At 45.1% G+C, this 12,201-nt stretch overlaps 1 protein-coding gene across 1 annotated transcript; it reads right to left on the bottom strand.

Moving 5' to 3' along the window:
- Positions 1 to 146: 146 nt before the first annotated feature.
- LOC105303290 (tryptase alpha/beta-1-like) lies at positions 147 to 1,723 on the bottom strand. The gene is made up of 6 exons (XM_011376822.1): positions 1,717 to 1,723; positions 1,465 to 1,525; positions 1,152 to 1,323; positions 777 to 1,042; positions 455 to 618; positions 147 to 381 (listed from the first exon to the last, which is right to left on the bottom strand). Exons 2-6 carry the CDS (start codon positions 1,523 to 1,525, stop codon positions 217 to 219), a joined length of 828 nt encoding a protein of 275 aa, XP_011375124.1. The 5' UTR covers positions 1,717 to 1,723; the 3' UTR covers positions 147 to 216.
- Positions 1,724 to 12,201: the final 10,478 nt, after the last annotated feature.

Here is a 12,201-nt window from a genome sequence, read left to right as displayed (position 1 = left end):
CTTCCCCACCTCAGTGATGCTCACAGTCAGAATCATGGCCACAACACGTGTCTTCTCCATGCCCTTTAATGAGGATCAGTGCCTGCTCTGGGAAGGCAGGGCTCAGGGCAGGGGACAGAAGGTGGGGAAGGTTGCCACCTGGGCAGGATGCAATGGTGTGGGGACTGGAAGGGGCTGGCTTCTCTGTGGACCCAGGTGGCTGTCTCAGGGACAGACTCAGGGCTCCTCGGGAACATACCGATGGATCCAGTCCAGGTAGTAGGTGACGCGGGTGTAGATGCCGGGCCGGTTGGGCTGGGCACAGCCATCGCCCCAGCTGACCACACCTGCCTGCAGCCAGGTGCCATTGACCTTGCAGACCAAGGGCCCTCCAGAGTCACCCTGGGGAAGAGAGGGGTCAGTAGTGGTTCTCGAGGCCAAGACTTGTGGAGCTTTGGGGAGGACACGGGCCCACCTGGCAAGAATCCTTCTTCGTGTTCCCGGCACACATCATGTCATCACGAACGATCCGCACATTGTCCTCCGTGTACAAGCCAGTGTGATATTTTGAGTCACAAATGCTGTTTTCTACAATAGGAACTTTCACCTGCTTCAGAGGGAATGGAGGGGGGAGGGATTCTGGGGGTGAGACAAGAGCATACAACATCAGGGTGCTGGTGATCATTAGCCTCAGTCAGCCCATGAGGACCTTGTCCCCCAAATGGAACCCCAGAGCTGAGTCATAGGGGTGGCTGGTCCCTGCTCCCCCAAGCCCTCCAGCTCTCCCTGATGCTTACCTCCATTGTCTATGTCACCCCAGCCTGTCACCCAGCATGGAGTCCCTGGGGGGAAGGTCTCCGAGGCAGGGGGCAGAGTAACCAGCTGGACTTGGCAGGAGATGTTCACAGGGTCCTCGAGCTCCAGCAGGGCAATGTCAAACCCCGCCTGGATGGCGTAGTACTCAGGATGCACGATGATCCGGCTGATGGGCAGTAGCTTGTCACGATAATACAGGTGCTGTTCCCGCAGCTGCACCCTCAGGTCTGTGGGATTCTTGAAGTCCCTGGAGAGAGGGGGTACCTACTCAGGGGGCAGGGCAGCCTCCTGGACACCAAGGAATGTGGGTGGAGCCCCAGGCCTGCCCTCACCCACCAGGCCCCATGGTCACTCACGGTCCAACGCAGTGTGCTGCAGTCAGCACCCACTGGGGGTGGATGAGGGAGCCCCCGCAGAAGTGTTTCCAGTATTGATATTTGACTCTCAGGCTCACTTGCCAGGGCCACTTGCTGCCCGGGGCCTCCTTCCCTCCCACGATGTTCACTCGCTCCAGGGCCTGGCGTGGGGCTGGGGCCGGAAGCACTCTCAGGACAAGACACAGCCCAGCCCCACACAACCCTGGGCTTCTGTGAACCCACCTGCCCATCGTGGGGCTTTTGGGGTACGGAAGAAGGGGTAGGGCCAGGGCCAGCCAGGGTTAGAACTCACCAGGGACCATGTGGACTGGGCTCAGCAGGAGAGGCAGTGCCAGCACCAGCAGATTCAGCATCTGGAAAGAGAGAGGCTGGGGGCTGGGCCAGGCCAGGGTTTACAGAGTGTGGGGTGCAGATGGAGTCGGGGACTCCGGGATCAGGGATCGGTCCAGGCCTGGGGTCTGAGGTCTCGCTTCTCCAGATCTGAGGATCAGTGACTCACTGCATGGTGACACCCAGATGTTGGGGTCTGGCGTGGGGTGCTTACCTTGGCTGGTCCCTGCTGCTTTGCCGCAGTCTGCTCTCCCGTCCCCATTTATCCTCCCAGGCCATCAGAGGGTTAGAGGAGGGGCGCGCCGTCCTCCAATCCAGAGCGGAGGAAGCAGATGATTCAGACCCAGGGCCCAGATGTGCCTTCCGGAGATGGCAGACCCGATTCCTTGGGTGATCCGACCATGTCCATCTCCAGGCATTATCCGAGCGGTTCTGCTGATTACAATGGAACCTTGTTATCTCGGGATCTGAGTGCCATCAGCAGAAGGACAAGGGAAATGGAAGTGACAGTGAGATAACAAGTAGCCAGTGCCAGCTCCCCTTGGACACTGCCCCCACCAGGCCCTACCACCTCTGGCTCCTGACCTCCACAGTCAGGGCTGACCACTGTCCCTGCCTGTTTCTCACTCTCTTCTGGGCCTGCTGGTCACTGAGACCTACAGCTCACCTCCCTAATCATGGCCCTCCTGAACTGTCTGCATTCCCCACTGCCATCCAAATCAATATCAAAAATGAGGTCAAGGACATGGTCAGAGACAAGAACCATCTGACAGAAGCAGGTAGAAGGATTCCTGGAGCGCACAAAGGGCTGTGAATATTTCATATTCCTCTCAGCCAACTTTTATTTGGGTTGGCTGCTTTCTTATCAGTGAGTTTTACGAATTCTTTGTGTATTTGGATAACAGTTCTTCATCATATATGTGTTTTGCAAAGAATTTCTCACACTTTTCATTCTCTTAACAGTAGCTCTCAAGAGTAGAAATTTATAATTTTTATGAAGTCAACCTAATAATTTTTCTTTCACAGATCACGCCTTTGGTATTCAATCCAAAATTTATAACCAAACCCGAGGTCATTTAGGTTTTCTCCTATGTTATCTTCTAGGAATTTATAGTTTTGCATTTACAATTAGGTTTATGATCCATTTTGATTTAATTGTTTATGAAAGGTCTGTGTCAAGATTCATATATTGCATGTGAGTGTCCAGTTGTTGAACACTATTTGCTGAAAAGACAGTCTTTTCTCCATTGAATTGCCTTTGCCTCTTTGTCAAAGGTCAGTTGATTATTTGTATGGGTCTACCTTTGGGCTCTCTATTTTAGTCCATTGACCTATGTTTTCTTTCATCAATATATCATTGGTTTATAGTAAGTCTTAAAATTAGGTAGTATCAGTCCTCCAACTTTGTTCTTTTTATTCGATATCATGTTGGCTATTATGTGTTTTTTGCCTTTTCACATAAACTTTAGAATCAGTTTGTTGATACCCACAAAATAACTTGCTGGGGCTTTGATTGGGGTAGTTATGAATCTATGATCAAGTTGGGTAGATACTACATCTTAATAATATCATCTTCCTTCTCATGAACATGGATATCTCTCCATTTATTTAGATCCTTGATTTCTTTCAGCAGAGTTATGTACATAAACTTGTACATATTTTGTTAGATTATTTTTAAGTACTTCATTTGGGGGATGCTAATGTAAATAGTATTGTGTTTTTAACTTCAAATTCCAATTCTTCATTGCTGGTATATAGCAATATATATAACAATTGACTTTTACCATTAACTTTATATCCTGAAACCTTGCTATAGTACCATATTAGTCCCAGGAATTTGTTTGTTTTTGTCTGTTCTGTGATTTGTACTTTATTCCTTTTTTTAAAATTTTATTCCCTTTTTATTGCCGAGAAGTATTCCACTATAATGAGGATAGTCTCCTGTTTTGTTCTAGAAGCTTAATAGTGTCAATGCCCACATTTCACATAAATACATCTTGAATTAATTTTTGTGTATAATGTAAATGGGGCCAAGTTTCACTTTTCCCCATACACTTATCTTATTGTCCAGCACCATTTATGAGAAAGGCCACCGGTTACCCTTTCAATATCAGTGACATTATTGTCATAAATCAAGTGGTTCTGTAATTTTTTAATCTATATCTAGACTCTGTTCCATTCCTTTTATCTCTGTGTACATCTTGTCCCAATACTGCACTGTCTTAATTATTATTATTCTATAGTAAGTCTTAAAATTGGAAAGGTTAAGTTCTCCATCATTGTTCTTTTTCCTCTAGATTGTTTTGGCTATTCCAGGTCCTTTACCTTTTCATATTAACTTTAGAATCAAAATGTCAATTTCTGCAAAAAGTAAGACTGCTGGGATTTGGATTGTATGATCTATAAATCAATATGGGGAGAAACGATATCTTTACAGTCCACATTTCTTTCAGAAATGTTTCGTAGTTTTTGGTGTAGAGACCTTGGACACCTTTCATTAAATTTATGTCTCATGTTTGATTTTTTTAATTCTTCAGCCAACAGTGTTATGTTTATTTTTCCAATCATTGCTAGATCTTTAGAGGTACAATATTTTTTTGCATATTGATTTTGTATCTCACGGCCTTGCTAAATTCACATAATCCTGTGTTGGTAGACTACTTAGGCTTTTCTGTGTGCATAATCAAGTCACCCATGAATAAAGCAGGCTTATTTCTGCCTGAGCCTAGCTTCCTCTAGAGTCCTACAATTCCCTGGGTCTCCACCAAAGGGAACCCTGGTACTCCCCTTAGCACCTGCTGGGAGGAGCTGGGCAGAATGGGGAGGGGACTGGGATGCCTCTTCCACCCACTCCTTACCTGCCCACTGGGTCAGGGTCATGGAGCCTGGGTCTGACTGGGACCACAGGCCTGGGACAGTGACCCTCTGAGGATCAAGGCAGGCCCTGCGGGGTTGGGCATGGGGTGAAAACAGAGTGGACTGGGAGTGCTGGGTTAGCAGACTCCTAAGTGTGACCATGGCAAGTGATTGTAACACCCCCCAACCTCAGATTCCCCACCAGAAGACACTGAGCTGGGCCAGAGTCAGGGCTGCTGCAATGAGTCTCCCTTCAGGCCCAGCATGTATCCTGTGCCCTGGGTGCGCTTTCAGGAGGAGAGAGGAAGTCATGGATCAAGGGTTAGAGGGAGGGAAAGTGGACCCAGGCTCTGTGCAGAGGCAGCAACGAAGTTGCAGCCCCACCCCAGCCTACCATGTCAGCTTGCAGCCAAAACCTGTGCACCCGGCAGACAAGAAGCCCTCCTGAGTCATGCTGAGTTCAGAGTGGAGTGAGTACCAAAATGCCGGGGAGTTAAGGAGCCCTCATCTTCCACCTTGCCCCTCTGGGCTCACCTGGCAGGAATCCCCAGATTCCTGGGCCAGGATAGTCCTGGCTGCAGGTCTCTGTGTTCACAATGGTGGACTTCCACCTCCTGCAGGATGTATGGGGGCTGCAGAGATTCTAGGGGGACAGGCTGCAGGAGAAGTGAAGGCACCAGCCCTTTACTGTAGGAGTTGCCCAGAAATAAACCCTCACATGGTGACCTTACACATGTGGATCATATGCTGAGACTTTGGTGATTTAATATAAAGCTGCAATAATCAAAAGAGTGTGGTATTAGTATAGAATAATGTATATAGGTCAATGAAACAATAGTCCAGAAAGAGACCCACATAAATGACCAATTATTTTTAAGAGAGAAACTTTCATAAGTTTCTGGAACAATTGTGTAATCTGTGTAGGAAAAAACATAAGCCTTGATACTTGCCTCATAATACACACAAAAAATCAATTCAGAATGGATCATAGATTTAAATGTAGATGTTAAAACTATAAAGATCTAGGAGAAACCACAGCAGAAAATCTTCACAACCTGAAGGAATGCAGAGGGGACTAAGAAAAGAAAAACATGATAAATAGGACTTTATCAAAATTTAAAACTTATACCGAGTGACACTATTAAGATAACGAAAGTACAGTCTACTGACTGGAAGAAAAATATTTGCGATACATGTATCTCGTAAAGGGCTTGCATCCAAATTAAGGAAGGAGGAAAGGAAGGGATGGAGGGAGGGAGGGAGGGAGGGAGGAAGGGATAAAAAGAAAAAGAATTCATAACTCACAAGAAGACACTCGACCTAATTAAAAAGTGGATAACAGATTTGTGCTGACAGTTCATCAGAGAAGTTGTATGAATGACCAGGAAGCTCATGACAAGATGTTCATCCTGCTTATTCATCAAGAAACTGCAGACTAGAAGGGACACTGCTATATATCCACCGAAATGACTACAATGTTTCAGGCTCTGCCCACTCTTCTTCCTCTCCCTCCCTTTCCTTCTGAACCAAGCAGCCCAAAGCCTAGAGTAGGTGAGTTCTGATAGGTGCCTGGTTGGGAGTGGTGCTGGGGGCTGTGCTGGCCCAAGTTGGGGTTAGAGTTCACTGGTGGGGAATTGGCCAAATAAGTCAATGAATTAAGAATGGGAATCAGGTCTTACATGCCCTAGAGGGCAGGCAAATATGGAGAGGAAGAAACTGGAATAAACTCTGTGGTATGGGGTTGGGATTAGGATTGGGGAAGGCTCACATTTCAATATAAATACAGAATTATAGATGTGGTGTGTGTGCATGCGTGTGCATATACTACTATGTCCATACATGTACTCTGTGTGTGTGCATTGTGTACACACGTGTGTACATATATGTGTGTTCACATGTGTCTCTTGTGTGTGAGTGTGTGTGCATGTGTGTGAGTGTTCATGTGTGCACACACATTCCCTAGTTCTGTCCCAGTGAAACCCTAGAGCAAGCAGCAGCACCTTCAACTGGATTTTGGGTCTGCATACAGTTTGCCCCTGAGAGGAGCTAGGTCCCCTGAAGAAGAGACTAGAACAGTAAAGTACAGAGGGGCTGGGAATAACCTTGTGCACAGAAATAAAGAGAGGTGAAGACCTTCACAAAAAGACTTAAACAATGATGTTCACAGCAGCTTTATTTATAAGAATCCAGACAGAAAACAACCAGAAGTCCATCAACAAGTGAATGGAGAAATGTGGTATGTTCCTGCAACGGGATACTACCTGGCAATTAAAAAGAATACAAGTGGACTTCCCATCAAGATAGCAACACTGTGCTCGCCTCCTCTCATTACCACATCAAAATTATAACTAAATTATAGAACAATCACCTTCGAAAACCACCTAAAGATTAGCTGAACAGAACTCTTATAACTTAAGATATCAAGAAGAAGCCACATCGAGACTGGTAGGAGGGGTGGAGACCAAAAACGAGCTGGTTCCACACCCACATGTGGCAGTTAAGAATAGGGAAGGTTATCTTGAATGCAGAGGTCCCACCTTAAGGGGCAAGGGTTCCTAGCCCCACAGTGAGATCCACAGCCCAGACCACCAGTGCCAGGTAGAGGAGTCCTCATAACAACTGATGAAAATCAGCGAGGATTCTGCCCAGGTGAGACAGAGGGCTGTTGGAATCCCAGGCATTCCTCTTAAATGACCCACACATGGAGTTACTCACTGACGAACTCATTTGCTCTGAGCTCCAGCACTGGGGCAGCAGCTCAAAAAGTGCCAGGGAAGAACTGAACTATCTGGCTTCAGGACACAGAAAGGAAGGGCAACTCATTCCAAGACCAAACTGCTGGCAGTCACCTTTGTCCCTGTGTTTAGCCCTTCTTGACAAATGATTTTTTTTTCGGTGGGCACCAAATCTGAGTCTCCATCAAACTTGCCCCACCCTAATGACTCCCTGAGAACCTACCCCATCCAACTCACGCCCAGGCTGGAATTTTTTTCAGTGGCTATTACAAGCAGCCATCCTCAGCCCACATTGTGGACTTCCCTGAATTCTCAGAAAGGTCCACAACCCCCAACAACCAGTGCTTGGCCTCAGTGTTCCTTGTACCTCTTTCTAAGCAGCTCCCTAAGCAGCCTAGCACTAGCAGTAGCCAGCCTTAGTTTGTAGCATTGCCTCTCCCAGGCTCTTCCAAGCCCAGCACAGGCAGCTAACAACTGCTGTTTAGCTCATGTAAGGTGGCGCTGGGCCTGGCATAGGCAACAGCTGACCTGGACCTGCACCAAAGCCCCTCCCAAGAGACCCCAGAACTAATACAGTAGCCAGCATCAGATCGCACTAGAGAGTACCACTTAATAAGCTCCACAAATGACACACCCAAAGGGTGGACTCAGCAAGTGGCAGAGCCCCACTATAGTGAATCCCACTGCAGGAGTTCAGCCCCCGCACAGTGGTTCATCTCCTATAGTCATGGCCAGTCCTCACAGCAAGTCAGCCTGAGGGTCAATCCCATCCACTGACATGCCAATAGCAATCAAGGCTCAACTACAACAGGAGGGCACACACAACTCGCACAAGGGATACCCCGGGCTCAGGTGGCCAGAGAGATTGCTTAACTGGACCCCAAAGAACACCTACTACATAAGGCCATCCTGCCAAGACTGAGAGATGTAGCAGATCTACCTAACATATAGAAACAAACACATGGAGGCAGCCAAAATGAGGAGACAAAGAAACATGTTCTAGATGAAAGAACAGGACAAAACTCTAGAAAAAGAACTAAATAATAATGGAGGCAAGCAATCTACCAGATACAGAGTTCAAAACACTGGGTATAAGAATGCTCAATGAATGTAGGAGAAAAATAGATGAACTCAGTGAGAACATCAACAAAGAGGTAGAAACAATAAAAAAGAAACAGTCAGAAATGATAAATACAATAACTGAAATGAAGAATACGTTAAATGGTATCAACAGTACTAGATGAAGCAGGGGACAGGGGATCGAATCAGCGATCTGGAAAGCAAAGTAACAGAAAACACCCAATTGGAACAGAAAAAAAAAGAATTTAAAAAATTAGGATAGTTTAAAGAACCTCTGGTACAACATGAAGAGTACCAACATTCACATCATAAGGGTACCAGAAGGAGGAGAAAGAGAGCAAGAGCTTGAAAACCTATTTGAAAAAATAATGATGGAAAATTTCCCTAACCTGGTGAAGGAAATGGACACATAAGTGCACGAAGCACAGAGTCCAAAATAAGATGAACCCAAAGAGGCCCACACCAAAATACATCATAATTAAAATGCCGAAAGCTAAAGACAGAGAATCTTTAAAAGCAGCAAGAGAAAAGCAGTTAGTCACCTACAAAGAAGCTCCCATTAGACTGTCAGCTGATTTCTCAACAGAAACCTTGTAAGTCAGAGGTACTGACATGAAATATTCAAAATGATGAAAAGTAAGAACTTATAACCTAGATTACCCAGCAAGGTTATCATTTAGAATCAAAGTATAAATAAAGAGCTTTCCAGACAAGAAAAAGTTAAAGGAGTTGATCACCATCAAACCAGTATTACAAGAAATGTTAAAGAGACTTCTTGAAAAAGAAGAAGGAAAAAAAGATAAAAAATATGAATAATAAAAGCAATAATTACATACATACCAATAATTACTTTAAATGTAAATGGTTAAATGCTCCAATCAAAAGACATGGGTGGCTGAATGGATAAGACAACAAGACTCATGCATATGCTGCCTACAAGAGACTTACTCTAGATCAAAACACATACACAGATTGAAAGTAAAAGGATGGAAAAAGATATTGCATGCAAATGAAAATGAGAAAAAGTGGGGGTAACAATACTTATATCTGACAAAATAGATTTTAAAATAAAGGCTATAACAAGAGACAAGGAAGGACATTTCACGTACAACAGTCAAGATATGGAATCAACTTAAGTGTTCATTAATAGACATTTGGATAAAGAAGAGGTGCTACATATATACAATGGAATAGTACTTGGCCATAGAAAACAATGAAATCTTACAATTTGCAATGACATGGACCTAGATGGACCTAGAGGGTATTATGCTAAGTGAAATGAGTCAGACTGAGAAAAACAAATACCATATGATTTTACTTAATATGTGGAGCCTAAAGAACAGAATAAACAAACAAACAAAATAGAAACAAACTCATAGATATAGAGAACAAACTGTAGGTTGCCAGATGGAAGGGGGCGATTAGAGGGCTGGGTAAAAAAAGTGAAGGGATTAAGAAGTACAAATTAGCAGTTACCAAATAGTCACAGGGATGTAAAGTACAGTGGAGGGAACAGAGTCAATATTGTAATAACTATATATGGTACCAGATGAGTACTAGACATACTGGATCACTTCATAAGTTATATAAATGTCTAACCCCTATGGTGTACACCTGAAGCTAATGTAATATTGAATGTCAATTGTGATTGAAAAATTAAAACAAAAAATTTTTGAAAAAAATATGTCAGGGAGTGTTGGTGGGGTTAAGTTAGAGGTGGCTTAGGTGGTGTGGGAGGTAGTATTTTTAGTAGGATGTTCATTGTCAGCCTGCCTAAAATCATTTAATTGCATGTTTTATAAGTTCTTCGCTGGCCAAGATATGGATTTGGCATTGCATTGCATGAGATCTTTCATAGGGAATGTTTTACATTTTAGAGATAAAAATAAAACAAAAACTTAGGAGAGAAGTCAAGGTACTTGGTCAGGGTCACACAGATGATTCGTGCAAGGTTAGGGCTAAGATCTAGGTTTCCTGACTCCAACAACTGAGTTCCTTCCAACACTACTATACAATGTTTGTCTGTAAGAGCCATGCACTCTTGTCCCATCAGCATGCCCAGTCCTTTCTGACTATGCCAAAGGCCAGGGGAATCCCAAGCAGGGAGACAAATATGTTCTTATAGTTTAGAGCCACATGCCCTGACAGCACACTCACCCTGAGCATGCTAGTATGCACATTGCTTATCACAAAATTCCAGGTTATTGGTTAGAAAAGAATGAATCAAGCAGATTTTAGCCATTGTTGTAAACACCGAGCATTCATGTGGTAATTTGGCATGGTTTTCCAGGACTCTGAGGACCTCTGGGCTGTGGCAATTCTTTGTGGAAAATTATAGAGCAAGGGTTTGGCAGACCTATTGCTTTTCAGGCCACATGTTCACCTCTCCATCTCTGTGTCAGAGACCTGGAAACACAAACTGGCCTCAAACAAAACCACTAGGCTCTGTGTGCTGACCTAAGTCACTTTGGTAATGAGTAGCAACTGTAAGACTAAAGGCACAGGGACTGCACACAGCATGGCACCCTAGCTGACAGTTAATTCTAACAGGGGTACAGGGTGACAATCTGATAGGTACACTAAAAATGAACAATGAAGTGAATGGACGGAGGTTGGTGGAGCCAGGTCCTCGCTGTTGGGGTGGGAGGTTGCAGACAAGCAAGGAGGAGGCAAAAGTGATCCCTGTGGTGATGGATTAGAGCTGGAGACATGAGTTCAAAGTCATGTTTATTTTAATGTAGATACAGATGGATACATATGAAAATATTTATCGATACGTCTACACACCAGTTAGTGCACACATATTGCCTTGTTCTGTCAGCTGAGGGCCTAGAGGCAAGCACACCCCAAGGGCAACCAGCACACCAGATCGAGGTTTCTAACAGCGTCTCCACAAAAAGGAAACAAAGTCCTTGAAGAAATGGCTGATTCTAGAACTGAGGCAGGAAATGTATATACAAAATGAGCCTGGAGTCTAAGAAGCTGTCACAGCCCAGAGGAGCCTAAGAAGATGAGACAATTAAATGTCATGCAGGGCCTGGATGGGATCCTGGGACAGAAAAAGGATATTAGAGAAAAAGTAAGGCCATCCAAATAAACCATGGACTTTAGTTAATATAATGCATCATATCGGGTCATTAATTATAACATATAAATCGTACTATTATAAGATGTTAATAATAGAGGAAATTGGGCAAGGGGTATAAATCTACACCTGGTCTAAAACTTAAAAGTATATTAAAAAAAAAAAAAAAGAAATACAGAAATAAAGTTCCAGGCCCAGACTAAGCCAAGCAGAGGCAGCTCAGGCCCTATGATGACAGTCTCCATGTCAACCTACCCTCCCCAATGTCCCTGTGCCCACATTCAATCTTGGGTCCCGTGGTCTCTACCACAAGCAGACACAGCACCAGATGCCCAGCCTGGGGCAGCTCTTCCTAACCGTCCTCTGTCCAGCCAGGGCCTGATGACTGAGTTGATTAGGGGGACTCCGGAGAGGCTGGTACTTTCCTGCCTGCTCCCCCCCAGGTCCAAATCATAGGACGGTGTGAGAGTTCCTCTAGGTCAGCGATCTCCTCTTAGATGGGGGAAACTGAGGCATGTGGGAGTTGCCTGATGATCTACCAGGACACAGCTTCTCGGGACACAGACTTATCTCTTTGCTGCCAGCATGTGACCAAGAGCTGTGGCTAAAAAGTGAGACTTCCATATTTGCCTTGATGATGGATAAGGTCAATAGCAACACTCCCTTGTAGGCTCCAGGCGGCCTGATATTGCCCAGTGCAGGGATGTGGGCAGGTCTTCAGGAACTCAGGTCTTCTGCCTCCCGGACCCCCAGTACCATCCCTTGGTTCACACAAGAAGGGAATTCATCCCTCACCTGTCCTGGCGCAATTAGCCTCCAGCACTAGGACCCCCCTTCTGCACACTTGCAGCCCATCATACATGTGGGAGGCAGAAGGATGGCCCTCAAGATGTCCTCATCCCAACCCCCAGCACCTATGATTATGGAGCTCACAGGGCAAAAG

The sequence above is a fragment of the Pteropus vampyrus genome, unplaced genomic scaffold (genome assembly GCF_000151845.1).
Source record: "Pteropus vampyrus isolate Shadow unplaced genomic scaffold, Pvam_2.0 Scaffold303, whole genome shotgun sequence".
In the NCBI taxonomy this organism is placed as follows: Eukaryota; Metazoa; Chordata; class Mammalia; order Chiroptera; family Pteropodidae; genus Pteropus; species Pteropus vampyrus.
This window is presented reverse-complemented; position numbering and strand designations above follow the sequence as displayed.